This window comes from Rhodamnia argentea, chromosome 7 (genome assembly GCF_020921035.1).
Source record: "Rhodamnia argentea isolate NSW1041297 chromosome 7, ASM2092103v1, whole genome shotgun sequence".
In the NCBI taxonomy this organism is placed as follows: Eukaryota; Viridiplantae; Streptophyta; class Magnoliopsida; order Myrtales; family Myrtaceae; genus Rhodamnia; species Rhodamnia argentea.
The window spans coordinates 11,013,069-11,029,783 of record NC_063156.1 but is presented as its reverse complement, the minus strand read 5'-3'; the positions used below and the strand labels follow the sequence as shown (position 1 = coordinate 11,029,783).

Sequence of the window (16,715 nt, the reverse complement as noted above, 5' to 3'; positions counted from 1 at the left end):
ACTTTCGTGGACGATAAACACATTTTTCATTTGGTCATTTTTATATGCGATACAAGCAATCTTTTTTGAAAAATATTATTTAAACCATTCATTTTTTTGCAAAACAGACGAAACCTAAATGGACTTGTTGAGTCTAATTAACAATTTTCAAAATAGACAGTTATTTAAGGGCGGGGCTATTTCCACCCTCTATATGACTAATTCACCCCATTCTTTAAAAAAAGACAAAAATAACCGTAATCATTTAATTGCAATTTGTAGCGGTGACCCCATTCGTTCTTTTATTTATTCATTTCTACTTCTAAGGATCTAGTTGCCATAATTGAAATGCAACATTACCCACACACAAAAAGGCACTGTTTTTTCTTTTTTATTTTCTGATTTTACTTCTGAAGAGATAAGTTTTTCAAAAAGACAAATTTTCAAGGAAATATATATATTACTACATCGTAGAATTTGTCTCTTTTCATTACTATTGTCGAAATATTTCTATACATGTCATGTAGGACATTACAAAAGTATTGAAAAATGAACTAAAAAAATCAACGTGAAAAAGTGATGCAGAACAAAGCATATTGCTAGTTTTTCATAAACATTTATCGGATGATGTTAATTTGTGTCCATCCAAAATGACAAGATCTCACGGGCATTTTTAAAAAAGAAGAACTTTTTTATGCAATGTTTTGATTTAATTAAGTTGTGTAATATTGGAGAATGCAATAAAGAATATTTTTTGTTTCATCATGTCATCCCATTATATCTATATGTGTATAAAAGACAACCGATAAGAAAAGGTTTTTACACCGATATGCACAACTAAAGTGAAAGTTTATAAGCAAGTGATTGTTTTACAAAAAAGCATATGGCAAAATTTTTCTAGATAGTACATGATAATTGTTCCTTTAATTTGCTTAACAACGTAGAAAAAATTAATTTTTTTTAAATTCTTTCTTTTGACAAAACTAATTCTTGCAAAAGTAAACTCTAACAGCCAAATGAAAACATAGTGCTTACAATCAACAAAACAAAACTATGTAAAAACACTTAATTATGGCAATTAGATCCTACATAGAAATTGAAAAACTAAAAAGGAAGGAAAGTAAATAAATTTAGGATTATTGATTTAAATTGCAATAGAATGATTGAGTCTGATTTTATCTTTTTTGGTGAAAAATTCATAGATTTAGTCATAAATGGGGTGGAAATAGCGTCGTCCTTATTTAAACATAGGGTTAATATCACGAAAAAACTCAAATTGATACACGTGTGATAAATTTACCCTAAATTATTTTTTTTACTAAAAAAAAATACAAACTGGTGCACCTGTAACAAATTTACCACAAACTATTTTTTCGACCACTAAAAACCTCAAACTGGTATATTTGTGATCAATTTACCCCAAACTAATTATTTTGACCACTAAAAACTAAAATTGGTACACATGTGCTAAATTTACCCTCCGTTAGTTTACGTTAAATTATATTACTACCACAAAAAACCCCAAATTAATAGACCCGTAACAAATAGAGGGTAAAAACCCCAAATGTAAACATCCAGCAATTGTAACATGTCATTTAACTTGGCAATTTGACAATAAAATTTAGCGAAAAGTAATGCAGGGTAAATTTGTCATAGATGTGCCAGTTTGGGGTAAATTTGTCAAAAATGTACCAGTTTAGGATTTTTAAAGATCAAGAAAATAGTTTAGGTAAATTTGTCAAAGATGTACTAGTTTAAGATTTTTTTTTTATGATATTAACCCTTAAACATGAGAACCCAATTGTTTATTACTCCTGATATACTATAAACAAGTTGCTCTAACCGAACAAATCAACGATTTTGAGTTATTGTTCAACAATTTGACCATTTTAGTATTCACCTTTGTGTAATTATAATAGCAAGGCTTATTTTACTTTGCGAAAAATGAATAATTTAAAAAATATTTTTTGAATAAAGTAAAGGCTTGTATAGCTTGAAATAATTAGTTAATAGATGCGCGCCTATGCCATATAGAACGATCGGGTCCACGTTAGCAATTTCTGACCTAACGAGGACGCAAAAAATCAAATTCGCTTTTCATGCCAAACAATGGAAAATATTTTCCAAATCATTTTCAGGTTTTAGTCAAACACCGAAAAATATTGTTATTTTTCTGTAAATAACTTCCCAAAAAATATTTTTTAGAAACGTTACATTTTTTCGCAAAATGAACGAAGCCTAAGAAATTGCTAATTTTTTTGTTTTCATGCCATAGATACTCTTAACTCGGTTGAATGACCATCTCAATATATTTGATAAATGCAGTTGGAAACGGAAAAAAAAGAAAAGAAAAGAAAAGGAGATTCAATAATTACGAGAGAGAAGAGAGAAACGAAACTAAATGATTTGAGGTATAAAATGTTAAAATGTTAGTGAAGGAAATGAATGGGAGATAATGCATATCAACTTAATGTTCTTTTCTATACAGTGAGATATGGAAGTTTACCGAAAGTCTTAAACTTTGTAACGAAAGTATAATTAAGCTCTAAAACTTTCAAAAAGTGTAATCAAATTCTAATACTTACCACGAAGGTGCAATCGAATATTAAAAATTTCAAAAAGCACAATCAAATTCTAACATATTAGTGAAGGAAATGGACGGGAGGTAATGCATAGCAATTTAATGTTCTTTTTTATATATTGAGATACGAGGTAAGTATATTGAAAGTCTTAGAATTTGTAACGAAAGTCCAATTGAGCCTTTAATCAAATTCTAAAATTTGTCATTAAAGTACAACCGAATTTTAAAACTTTTAAAATGTTCAATCAATGAAACGATTTGATAAGATCAATTTGACAAGTTTTAATATTCTATTTTACTTTTTAAAAATTTTAAGACTCGATTGCACTATCATGACAAATTTTAGAACTTAATTGCATGTTTTGAAAGTTTTAGGACTAAAATGTACTTTCCTAACAAGTTTTAAAACTTTCAATATACTCATCTCATTGAGATACAACTAAAAAATAAGGACACAAGAAAAAGGGGGAAAAAAAGAATTAAAGCTCAGAAAGTCTTGATACTTGTTACAAAAATACAATTAAATCTTAAAACTAACAAAAAAATACAATCAAATAATAAAACTTATCAAATTGATGCAATTGAATCTTTCTTTTAAATCGCATTGAAAATTCATCAATCCAATTATGAGAAGTTGACTCTCTCTTCCATGTGAAGAGTTTCCTCCCCTACCCACGATGGTAGTTCTTCCCCCAAATCATTCTTCAACCCTAATCTTCCCACACCACTACAGTTCACAAACCAGTTTTCCCACAACTCCACTCTCACCGAACCCTAAAATCACAATGACCAACTCCTGAAGAAAGGGTTTTGGTTAAAACCCTAAATCGGAGCCCCCTTCAATCCATCATAATTAGCGGCCGGACTACCGTATCCGAGGCTGAGTTTGCAAGAGAGGTGATTTGCGGCTGGCGTCCGTGGAGTTGGGTAGTGCTACCTCCGTACCCAAGTTGGTGTCCAAGCTTTGGTTGGCGCTGCATCCATCCCCGCTATGTACGGCAAGCTTGCGGGGGTGTTGACAGATGCCCGAGAAGGACTCCTTATAGTAAGTGGAACCCGCACCGTAGTTTAGTATTTTCAGTCAAAGCAAGAATTAGAGGTAAGTAATTAGACAGAGGTTCTCTTGGCGTAGTCGAAAAGAAGTGGAAATTATGAGCGGGGAGGAAGAAAATGAGATTCGCTTGGCTGCTCTCCGTAGAAGCCTAGGTGAAATGTGGTCGGAAGGTGACGAGGTCATGGCAAAGGAGGAGATCTCGGAGGATAGAATCAAAGAATGTAATCTTATGCTGTATGGAAAACTTCAATCCAAACCTAGTGTTAACTTTCGTGCCTTTATGGCCACAATGAGAAAGGCGTGGAAGGTGGAAAATGTAGAGTGTCTTTGTCTTTGGAGCAAGGGTTTTTCTCTTTCAAATTTGAGTCAGAGATTGAGAAGAAGAGAGTATTGGAGGAAGGGCCATGGTGCTTTTCAAGAGACTTGCTTATACTCCAACAATGTGAGCCGGACATCCCCGATCATTGCTACGAATTCACCCACTGCCCATTTTGGATTCGGTTTATAGGGCTGCCGAGGGGAAGAGTGAGTGACGAGATCATTAACGAAATGGCTTCTAAGATTGGAGACGTAGTGGAGGTGAAAATTGAGACTAAAGGCAATAACCCAAGGAGAACTGGGAAGGCTAGGGTGATACTAAACTTGGCTTCCCCACTAAAATCTGGAACTATCTTGAATTTGGGACATAAAAAGCTATGGATCGACTTTCGTTATGAGAGACTACCTCGGTTTTGCTTCTCGTGCGGCAGAATAGGGCATTACACTACGGATCGCGAAGTGATACCATACAAGGAAGGTGAACTCGAGAAAAAACCAAGGAGTAAATTCGGCGGTTGGTTGAGGGCGGAAGCTAGAAGCCCAAGCCCATTTTGGGAAATATTTTACGGTAAAGAAATACCGGAGTTCGAGGATGAGGAGATGATCCCGGAGAACCCCATGAACAGGGAGTCCGATGAAGTAGAGGCGGAAGGGGGAAAGGAAGTTAATGGGCAGATTGTGACGGTACAAAACCCGGGGAAAAGGGGGTCGTCTAGCCTCCAATATTGTCAAGAAACTCAAGCTGAAGCTGCCAGTCAAACCGAATTGGGGAGGCCTCCCGTCAAGCCTAGGAAAGAAAGGATGGTGACTAAAATCCCAACGCAGACGAGGCTAAAAAGGCACAGCCCCTATGAGTTACCGGGTTCATACGATAGAGTTGAGAATGTCGATGCACTACTTGACACACCCATCATTTTGGTGGATGAAAGAAACGAATGGGCTTTGGTGGCTAGCCCTAATAAGTCACCGGGGATTATATGAAGATTATGAGTTGGAACTGCGTGGGCCGGGTCCCCCCCTGACGGTCCAGCATTTGCGAGCCATTGTGGCTCAAGAGCGACCCAACCTTGTCTTCCTCATGGAGACAAAGAATAAAGAAGTAGTAGTGCAGAGAATTAAAAAAAGGTTACACCTTCAAAATGCAATAGTGGTAAATCCAGAAGGTATAGCGGGAGGATTAGCTGTTTTTCCGGGATGATGAAGCGGCAGTGATCGTGGAAAATAGCTCAAAAGAATTTATAGACTTACTTTGCAGGGACAAGACGAGTGGGGTGCTTATGAGAGTTACCTTTTTACATGCACCCACCGATTTCCGAAAAAGAAATAGCTTATGGCAGCAAATTCAGCAATTAAGCTCAATCAATAGTTTACCTTGGGTTTGTTTGGGGGATTTCAACGAAATATTATACCATTGGGAGAAAATGGGTAGAAGAGGGGCGGACCACTCTCGTCTAGTGGCTTTCCAGGAGTTTATTAATAGCTGTTCATTGATGGACTTGGAGAGTAAGGGCTGCATGTTCACTTGGTCAAACAATAGGGAAGGGGACACCTTGGTGAAGGAGAGGCTAGATAGAGCCTTGTGTAATATTGAATGGAGAGTGGAATTTCCTAATGCGGAAGCATATGCCTTGCCGGCAATTGGCTCGGATCACAGCCCTATCATCCTCTCACTCCACCCCCCTTTTAAAAGAAGGAAAAGAGAGTTCAAATTTGAAGCTTCCCGGGCAGAAGATGAAGAGTGCAAAGATGTGGTAAGAAGTGCGTGGTGTGACCAACAACTAGTGGGTGCGGAGGTTCCAAAAAAGATAAGGAAAGCTACTTTAGCCCTCAAGAAATGGAGCAAGAAGTTTTCTAACGCGCGAAACCAAATCGACTCATTATCAAGAAAACTCACAGACATTAGCAACGGGGTAACCAACCCTTCTCAACGGGAGGCTTCAAAGAGTATAATTGAGCAAATTGGGAAGCTGTGGACACGGGAGGAGCTCTACTGGAAGATGAGATCTCGAGTTACTTGGCTTAAGGAAGGGGATAGAGACACGAAGTTCTTCCATGCCACTACTATTCAAAGAAAGCAAAGAAATAAGATCTCGTTATTGAAAACCGACAACCAAACCTGGTGTAGAGAACAGAATTTATTGAAGCAACATGCTGTGGATTACTTTAGAACCTTATACGGCTCGGTCGGCGGAAGAAACTTCCACCCGGTACTCGACCAATGCCCCGAAATAGTCACCGAGGCAATGAATGATGCTTTAACAGGCCCAGTATCTCTAGAGGAAGTTAGAACTGCAGTTTTCCAGTTGGGGGCAGCAAAAGCACCAGGCCCGGATGGTCTAAATGGACTGTTCTACCGCAACCATTGGGGAGATATACAGCAGGATATTCTTAAGATGGTCGGGGACTTCTTTACATCGGGTTATTTCCCTCCAGCGCTTAATGAAACCCAAATTGTGCTCATACCAAAAGTCTCTAACCCGGAGGAAATCTCTCGCTTTAGGCCAATAAGTTTGTGTAACTTCAGCTACAAGATCATCTCTAAAGTCATGGCCAATCGTCTCCGTCCCCGGCTCCCAAACCTCATAGCAACGGAGCAGAGTGCCTTTGTTAGCGGAAGATTGATACAAGACAATATTCTCATTGTCCAAGAAGTTATCCATCGATTGAGAACAAGGGAGAGGAAGAGAAAATTCCAAGCCATCCTTAAGCTCGATATGCAAAAAGCTTATGATAGGGTGGAATGGGACTATCTATGTGCGAGTATGACCAAGATGGGCTTTTGTGAGAAATGGGTAAATATGGTCAAACATTGCATGGCATCTGCTTCCTTTAGTATAAAGTTTAACGGAGAGCCTCAACCTCCCTTTCACCCAACCGGAGGAATAAGACAAGGTGACCCACTATCCCCTTATCTATTTATCATTTTGGCTAACACTCTGTCTAATCTATTGGGGAAGGCTATTGAGGATGGCACGTTAAAAGGAATAAAGCTAGGGAGTAGCTGCCCAACTCTCTCTCACCTATTATTCGCAGACGATGCAATCTTTTTCCTGGACGGTTCTTTTAGAGAATGCCAAAATTTGGCTAACATTCCGGATCAATATTGCTACATCTCGGGTCAGGCAATCAATCTTAACAAGTCGGGGGTATTTTTCAGTAAGGGATGCCCGAAGCACCTCAAATCAAACATGGCCAACGAATTGCGGGTTCCTATTATTGAGAAAACAGGCAAGTACCTAGGCATCCCCTCGGATTGGGGTCAAAGCAAAAAACAGATGTTTGCATGGATCTTAGCAAGGGTCAATATGAAGTTAGAAGGGTGGAAGGAAAATATATTATCAAAAGCGGGGAAGGAGATTCTGATTAAAACAGTGGTACAGGCCCTACCGCAATATGCGATGTCAATTTTCAAGATCCCGATATCCATATGCAAGGCCATTGAGCAGAGAATAGCAAATTTTTGGTGGAAACAGAACCCTTCAAAAGCGGGGATGCATTGGAAGAAGTGGGATGTGCTGAAATGCCGTAAGATAGATGGCGGCTTGGGATTCAAAGATCTTCTTTCTTTCAACAAGGCTATGCTAGGCAAACAAGCATGGAGACTTGCTCACAACCCCTCATCATTATGGAGCAAAGTTTTTAAAGGGATTTACTTCCAAAATTCAGATGTATGGAATGCAAAGAAAGGGAATAGACCGTCATGGGGTTGGCAAAGCCTACTCGTGGGTAGAGACGAGATTAGCTCGGAGGTTCGTTGGGCTGTTGGAAATGGGCAGAATATTAAGATTCGGGAAGATAAATGGCTTTCATCCGGAGTGATAGGAGGCCCGGCTAACAGAGATGACCCAAAAGTTGTAGCCGACCTAATAGACTTCGAAAATGAAACGTGGAATGAGCAGAAACCGAGGAATCTCTTCTCGGAAACTACGATCCAAGAAATCATGGCTACGCCATTATGTCCTAACTCAGAGGGTGACAAGCTAATCCGGACAAGCAACAAGCGGGGTAAATATTCTGTCAGAAGTGGCTACCAAAAAATTTTCACAAAAACACAGCTACCCAAGCAACCTCAAACCTCGGCTTCGTATCGGCCCCCTGGCAGCCTATGGTCGGCTATTTGGCAACTTCCTAACCCCCCCAAGATCAGAAACTTCATATGGTCAACATGCCACAATGCGATCCCAACGACGGAAAATCTGTCCAAGCGAAAAATATTACCCGACCCGCTTTGCCCAATGTGCCGCGAAGCCCCCGAAACAGTAGAACACCTCCTGCTGTTGTGCAAATGGACAAAACAAATTTGGTCGGACTCGAGACTAAACCCGAAGATCACACCAATGAATATTCGGAGGTTCGATAAGTGGCTAAACGAAGTCCTTAACTCAGATCGATACTCCCCGAAGCCCGAGCTGGTGGCGAACGCATTGTGGGTCATCCGGAAAGGCAGAAATGGTTTCATATTTAGTCGTCGCCACCCGAAACCGATACAGTGATTGAAGAGGCAGAGTCGATCAGAACAACTACGAGCCTCGGGCTACAATGGAAGAATAAGAGGAGCCGAGAAGCGAGAGAGGTACCGAAGCATTGGTCCACCCCGAAGCCCGGATGCGTGAAGGTAAATGTTGATGGCTCCTGGATCGAAGGCGAATTGGAAGGATCTGTGGCTGGTGTGAGTCGAGATGAAGCTGGTGTTGTCATTGATGGCTTTGCAAGGTCGGTTCGTGCCCTCTCGGCCATGGAATGCGAAACCCTAGCTTTGAAGGTGTCTCTGTCGCGTCTGATGGAGGAGAGAGAAGAGAGGCTTCGAAGTCAAAGTGCAAGTGGTTCCCAAAGTCTTCCGTTGCAGCAAGTTGAAGTACAATCCGACTGTACTCTCTTGTGTGAGTGTCTAAAGAAGCCAGAGGAAAGCCCATGGGCTGTTCGGCACCTCATAGACGAATGCAGATCGATGTTGGGCCACCTTCAAGGAGTCCAGGTGAAAGCTATCCCCCGAGAAGCAAATGGTGTGGCTGATTGGATCGCCAAGACACATAGAAGAAAAGCGTTGCCTTCAAATTGGCTCATCAACTTCCCCCAACCACTTTGGGATTTAATGCTTTACGAATCTTATTTTACTAGCGATCGTAATTCTGACTATGGATGAATGAATTGCGGTTTCTTTTCGACCAAAAAAAAAAATCTTTCTTTTAAATCCATCCAACTTAGCTAACAAAAAATAGTAATGTAACTTTATTTAATATTTTATCTCTTTTAAGTGACTATGACTTGACTTTATTTAATATTTTCTCTCTTTTCGCCCTGTTCAATCTGAAAATAGTTGAAAAAGAATCTAGCAATTCATCGGTCCTGCAATTTCAACTCTTTTCTGTCCTGACCCAATCATTAAACCAGGAGCACCGAGCATTAGACATCTCAAGAAATCTTCCACGAGAAGTTTTGAAGAACAAGCGACATCTTAACAGAGGAGCATCTCAGGTTCCCAATAGACCAACATAACTACAAGCAAAGACTGCGCGAATTCTCACATATGCACCAAGGAGTTTAGACTAATGCCAGCGCGGGCGAGGAGGAAGACGACAAACCCTACAGTCGCAATACCCGGCGGCAGAAAGACTGGATCACAAGCCATACAACTAGAAATTCATATCAACGGAAGTAGCAACGACCGAGTCCATCAAACTGACACAGACTAGTGACTTACACACCCAAGCCAACAGCAAAATTACCGCCAATCACAACGAACAAGAGAGCTCACTAGGGCTGTAAGCAATGCCCTCAAGTAATGTGACCTGCAACTTCTACCAGACATAGGACAGTGAAGACATTATGCAGCGAAACTTATATATCCAGAATTGCCCATAGGTGGAAGGCAAAGCAGGTTTCCAGTAAATAAGCCATCTTTTGAGCCCCGGAAATCTAGATCTTGTCGAGCTTATCGGCCCTAACCAAAGGGTTGGCCTTGGCAATGGCGTCCTGAGCAGCAGTTCTATAATCAAATGGACACCCGTGTTTATCGGAGTAGCGATGGACTGCACAGAAGAGGTTGCCGCACTTGCAGTTGAAGCCGGTCAACCCCACTCGCTTCCGGCAGGCGGTGCACCTTTTAGGACCCTCATTCACTTTCATGTCAACATCCTTGCTTGAAGATGAACCAGCTATGATCTCGGTCAAAATGACTTTTGCGTCCACTGAACCAGCTTGCAAATCCAATATCTCAGTTGCCACAGGTCCTTTACCATTCTCACCGGAACTTCTGTTGACAATGCTCTCAATCGAGGAGGCAGCTGCTTGTGCCTGTTCTTGTTTCAATATGATGTCCTTGTGGCACTTTGAGCACATATTGGCGGTGGCAGCACTTCCGAAGAAGCCACAGTTGTTAATGCAGAGGATTGGGCCTTTTGGAGCCTGGCATCCTGTCTCATCGTGAGACTCCATTGTTCTGATTTGCTGCAAAAGAGAACATTATATTCTATTACAATGAACAGAAGAAGAGGGACAGAAATCCAATGAAGAATATTTAATTAAAAAGAGAACAAAAACATCAAACAGCAATTTCAAGAGCAGGAAACAACTGCAACCCTTGCATAAAATGATTTTGTCAAAAGCAGCAATCAAGTTGGATTGTGATGTTCAAATCACAATCTACAGCTTCGTTTCGCAAAACCGAGAGCAATAAACAACCAGCAGAAGATCGGCAAAGGAAGAATCTATCAGTCCAATCGCCTGGTTCCAAAAGATGCATTTAGACATCCTACTACCATAAAACACAACCAAGTTGAGGTAAAGCTTCGAATGGTTCAACGACCTAGTCAGCATTTGGTAACAAGAAGTATCCTGAAGGGAATACTGTTCTAGCAACACATTCAATACCATTAGACATAATTGAAGCACCCAAAGGAAGCAAACGGTGAGTCTTGAGACTCGTTCATTCCAATTGGCCCAGCTTTTACCGCCGGCTTGGCAGACCATGTCATGGGTTCATTTTCAAATACATCACTGTGAAGTACGTCCCCTGTACACACCTCAAGGGACTCAATCCCACGAAAAAAAAAAAAACAAAGAAAACCTACATGGCCACATAACAGCAGAACAATCAGAACCCAAACTCAGAAGAACACAAACACAAGTTCTCCCCGAAAATGTCACCGAATCAGCTAAAAAACCTAGGTGACGGTTCGATTGTATGTTCCAATTACCCTAAGACTTCACTATTCAACCCACCCAAAAGCAGCGAGCAAAATGAAGACCGCGCACTCCTCCGCAAAACCAACATACGAACAATCTTGAAGAGGAGAAAACGAAACATTTCCGACCACTAATTCCACAAATCAATCATCACAAGGCCTCGCAACATAAATTTAAAAAAAAAAAAAAACCAGCAAACTCCAGACTTCGAGAGGTAGAGGGAGAGAGGCCTGGCTTACCTGATTCGGCTGATCTCGCTCGCTAAAAATCGAAACTTAGGTCCAATTCCTGCAAAACGAAAAACACCCAAATTCAATTTGAGCCACATAAAACGAAAAAACGAAACGCCAATAAGAAAGCTAACGAAAGTCAAATCGAATCCCGCAAAAAACTGGGGGCAGAAATGAGAGAACAGACGCTCAAACAGATGATTACCCCGGACGATTCTCTGGATGCGATCGCGAAATGATCCGAGGAAGGCGAGACCAGCGAGAATCCAGAGCGCGAGAGAGAGGAAGAGAGAGAGTCTCTCCCTCTATCGTCTCGATGAGGAGTATATAATAGAGAGAGAGACGCAGAGGAGGACTCCTCTTACTTTTTTTCTCTCTGCCAACAAACGCTTCCCACTGAGTCGGTGCTGCCTAACTCAATGACCCCGCATTTCTCTCTTATTGCGGTTTTGCCACTGGTCCGGGGTCCCCGACGGAGCTACAGCCCCAGGGCGCGCGTAGTCTCGGCCGCCGGAGAGCTGCATCTGAACCGTTGGATGTCACGTCGTGGGACCCCCTCGTCCGCATCCGACAACTGTAATCCGATCGGACGACGCAGATGGGTTGGGCTCCCCGTGCGCGCGGTCGGCTTAGCAGATTGGGCTTTGGGCAGTCTCTGTGTGTGTGTGTGTGTCCGGCGGTCCGCCGGATAAGCACGAACTGATTAAGGTTCCCAGGACATGCTAGTGTCTTTTCTCGGCTTGTTTCCATTTTTCTTTTCTATGTTTTTGTTTGCCTTTCCTCTTAAGAAAATTAAAATAGGGAAAGATTATTCTGGTGGGTTTTTTTTGTTTTTTTCTTTCCCCTCTTGAGGGGACCATTCATGGTTGATTCCTTTCTTTCCTTCCTTTTCCGATTGACTAATATATGGACATTAATGGGCTTTTAAATTCGACACAAACAATGAGGGTCACAGCCCTCCGAAGCCGGTAGGCCTTCGCCTCTGGTTAGCAAGGTTGTCGGCCCTCGTCGAGGCACCGGCAATTTTGACAGCCATCACTACCGCCTCACCGATGGTTAGACAATGGCCATAGAGGGGATATGATCATAACTAGCCGGTGAATCAAACTTTTTTTTTTTAGATTGATATGGTTACATCAGATCCTTATTTGAAATAATGTTCACTTTAAGCCCTTACTTAAGAAAATGAGAATACTTTAGACCCTTACTTAAGAAAATGATGGCACTTGATGTCCTTATTTGAAAATTTTACTAAGTTTTATGTTTCCTATCTATGTAATTAATTTCAGTTTCTTTCTTGATTCGTTGGTGCAATAAATTTGTTTTTATAGCCAAGCAAAACCATTGATCTGAGTTATAGTTGCAAGCATACTTAACCGGACCAAATCTATTTACTATTACTTCACGACATATTACAACAAACAAAGGAAATATGGACAAAGAAATTCAATTTATCTAATGGTTCGGACCGAACATCAAGCTGTTGAAACATAACCGAACCGGCATTTTCGGAATTTCCGCCTCTTATTATTATTATTATTATTTTTTTTTTCATTTTCCTTCGACAGTGTGAACTCTTTTTTGTACTCACCTCCATGTTTTTTACTTGGAGCAAATTTGGTCAGTTGGAATGGAATTGATTGCCAAGGGAACTTTCATAGTTTCACAAGTGCGACAATGGGGCCAAGACATCTTTTAGCAAACTTGTCTGTGATGGCTAGGTGCAAATCCAATCCCCTGATTAATGAGGACGGAGGAAATTATCTGGCCCAATGTGGAGTATGCAATCACTAAATTAGATTAAGCCCATATCATTATTCTTTTTTCTCTGAGTGTTATGCTATTTTTATCTTAATAAAATTCGATCCAGTCCTATGTTATATCAATGGAAGAAATAAGCCTCCGGTGACTTGTCTAATGCTAGAATGTCGTTTACATCATAAGATTGAAGCCCAAGTCATCTTAGCTATCTCGAAGCACGCTTCGTGCATGGCAAGGCAACCGATGCCTCGGGACACCAAAAAAAACACACACACACACGTCCGGCCCATGTACAGCTTTGGTGGTATCTCGGGTCAGTTTTCGCGCATCGAATTGAACCCTCCTGTTTGCGGTTTCGTGACCGGCTCTTCCAGGTGGTTAGGGAAAATCGTAAGGACTTACTTGATTATGGTCCATACTTAATGCGATTTCATTGAATAGGAAGCGAACTCGAGAATTTATATTACATCTAAGAGACTTGGTTCCACTCTGTTTGTCCAGTGATCAATCCCTGCATGTTCCTTTCCTCTTCTGTTTTCCCTTTTTACGTTGCAAATTTCCCTTTTTGTGATCTACTTCTAAGGACTGAACTTGCTCGAGCTTGGTTTTTTTGCATACAAGAAGGCTGAACTTCCAGTTCGTCTTTTAGGAAAAAATGTGACATCAGTTATCGTTTTATGTCGAGTGTTACATCATTCGAGGATACCAATTGCAAGTTTAGTACTTCAACTTTGCACTTCTCTTATTTTGCTTTCTTGAACCCTAATTTGTCGTGTTGTTAGCATGACAACATTTTAATGTTGAATTTTATTTGAAACCAACGTGGGAATTCACAACATCTCGAATCACCCATCACATCGAGATATTTTGTGAAGTAGTTCATGGCAAGAAATCTGTAGCCAAATGGTCCTCACTTGAGTATTTCTTTTGGGGCTTGGTCTATGTGAATCGGGTTGGGTCACTATAAATTAGATGAGATCAATATAGGTCGCGGTCTGATTCAGCCGACCTAGGCTCGAATAAATGGGCGGGCATGGACAACAGGCTTACGTAAAAAAAGTCCGGCCCACCCATATTTGGCCCCAGCCTGCCGCGAGCCGAGTTTTACATGCTATGATTCGTCCGGTCACTTGTCAATTTGAGCTCAATTCCTTGCCTCTAGTCTGAATGCAAGATAATGTATGACTAACAAATAAATATGCAATGCATGAGAAATTAGTTTTATGAGAACTTTGACTAATTCTCATTTTATGCTTGAATAAATGATTTAATGAAAAATCAAAATATAGGTGTCAACACCTGGCCACACTAATATTGTAGCAGATGCCTTATTAAGAAGATATTCCATGCTGGCGATTCTTGATTCACGGATTCTTGGCTTTCATTTGATGAAAGAACTCTATTATGAAGATCCGGAGTCCTCATCCATCATTTCTGATTGCAAACATGGAAGTCATGGTATTTATTCTGTTCAAGAGAGATCCCTCTTTAAAGGTAACAAACTATGTGTGCCAAAGAGTTCCTTTAGAGAGTAATTGATTCGTGAGGCGCATCGTGGTGGATTGGCTGGCCATTTCGGCATCAACAAAACTCTCGAAGAGTTATTGATTCGTGAGGCGCATGGTGGTGAATTAGCTGGCCATTTACGCATCAACAAAACTCTTGAAGTACTTCAAGAGCACTTTTATTGGCTAAAGATGAATGGAGGTGTGCATGCCATTATCTCGAGGTGTGCAACTTGTCGAAGAGCCAAGAGTCATTTTCACGAGGGTTCGTATGTTCTACTTCCATCTTGCAGCCTTGGGAAGATGTAAGCATGGATTTTATTGTGCCTCTTCCAATTGTACGTACGATGGGGGCGGCCTTCCATAGTCATAGTATGATAGGCTTCACCTTCGGGCTATGTCCGGCTCAAGTCCGTCCAATGATCACCTTCACTATGAATGACAAATCAATCGCCGCGCCGATTGAAAGGTAAAGTGTTGTACGGCCCGGTGTAATTCAGGGCTTCATCGCCCGGCATTAATGATCATAGCTTCTCAAGTTGGCGAGTTTGTGACCATACCTTGATGGCATTCATTAGAAAACTTCATGAAAGTCCCGCTTCGACTTGGAAAGGTTTTGTAAGGTGAGTTTCGAGATGCTTCCATTGGGAGATTGGCAAACTTGGATTGGACCGGGTCGGGTCAAAGTCGCTACGACCTCTCGAATAGCCTAATTGAAGAGGCTAATCTACCTCTTTAGGACATTCACTTTGCACCTCCCTTGTGATGATTTCTCTGGCAGTTTATATGTTGTACTTGGTGACTGAGCATCTCGTTGCTGCTTAGAACATATGATATCTATTCGAAATGTATCGTTCTCCTTGGCCTAAGTGCTCTCAACTGGTAATTGAAGAGGTCAATTTACCTCCTAAATTGATAGGAATATCCATCTTTCCTCGCCGAAACAGTTAAAGAGAGTTTTGGGCCGCTGCACCTAACTCTGCGCCAAGTTCCGCTTTGCCTCGTGATTCCGACCATCTTCCATTGAGCTAACCGAGACAGAGAGAGTCATCAGGAGTAAAACACAAATCTTTCCTAAGAAATGTGTCTTACAACGGCAAGAAACTTTGTTGCAGCACTGCATGTGAGAAAAAAGTGGTGCACTTTGGCGAGCCAAATCTCCGTTTCAGGTCGCCACCGCCGGCATACACGAGTGAACGTCTCTTTCGGGTTTGGTATTGTGACCTTCTCAATGCACCTGCCTGTTTCAATGAAACCAGTAAGAACCACATGGTGTTTCTTTCCATCTTCCTTAACGTACGTCTCTTAAGTTGGATGGGAAATGTCAGTCAGGTGCTCCCAGAGACTATAGCTAGGCTAAAAGCGAGTTCCCAACTGCGTGTGACCCTGCACTCGATGACTCATCACCATTCGCCATCATCTTTTCCACGAGTAGGTGTTGCATCTGATTCTTTCTGTGCGGCTATTTACGTTAAAAGAACATCCACGTTTCGTATATGTGTGTATATATGTTCACTTGCTCCGTCTCCCTTCGGCCACAAATTCACCTCTCTCGATCTCTGCCTCTCACGGATACAAGTTTACTATGCTAAGAAGCAGAATGTGGGGTTTTGGAGCGAAACTCGCGGCGTTTGTGGTGCTGCTGCTCTTCATGTCGGGGGCTAAGGCTCAGGACTCTGAAATCGCGCCTTTACCAGCAATGCTAACCGGAGCCGGCTTTGCTCTTCTCGTTCCTTGCGTTCTCGTCTGCTGTGGGGTACTCTTCAGTCTGGTTCATGGTGTTTTTCAGCTCATGTGATCTTCCTTTGATGAATCTTTTTTTTTTTTTAATTCCACGTAGAAGTGTGTGTCCTTACCGATATCGTCTGCTTAGAGTTGGAATAAAACATGTAGTGTGTACATCACGTCATCTTGTGCGTGCCGATTATTCGAGTTCGCGAGAGAGAATTACCATGGGTATTGGATATATTCCTTATTTGTACTCATTTGTGCTCTAATCAAGACTCTGAGATGTCATTGATTGAAGATTTTCCATGATCATTTTGGTTGTGCTGGCCAAGGATTTGATGGTGTGATCAATGACTGCACTCCAAACATACCGA

The 16,715-nt window shown here is 41.3% G+C and overlaps 1 protein-coding gene across 1 annotated transcript; it reads right to left on the bottom strand.

Moving 5' to 3' along the window:
* Positions 1 to 9,546: 9,546 nt before the first annotated feature.
* On the bottom strand, positions 9,547 to 11,716 carry LOC115737660 (zinc finger A20 and AN1 domain-containing stress-associated protein 8-like). Its single transcript, XM_030669899.2, has 3 exons — positions 11,553 to 11,716; positions 11,357 to 11,405; positions 9,547 to 10,379 (listed from the first exon to the last, which is right to left on the bottom strand). Exon 3 carries the CDS (start codon positions 10,365 to 10,367, stop codon positions 9,849 to 9,851), a length of 519 nt encoding a protein of 172 aa, XP_030525759.1. The 5' UTR covers positions 10,368 to 10,379; positions 11,357 to 11,405; positions 11,553 to 11,716; the 3' UTR covers positions 9,547 to 9,848.
* Positions 11,717 to 16,715: the final 4,999 nt, after the last annotated feature.

Coding starts and splice junctions, on each gene's coding strand:
- LOC115737660 (XM_030669899.2), bottom strand. CDS start 10,367: ATGGAGTCTCACGATGAGACAGGATGCCAGGCTCCAAAAGGCCCAATC.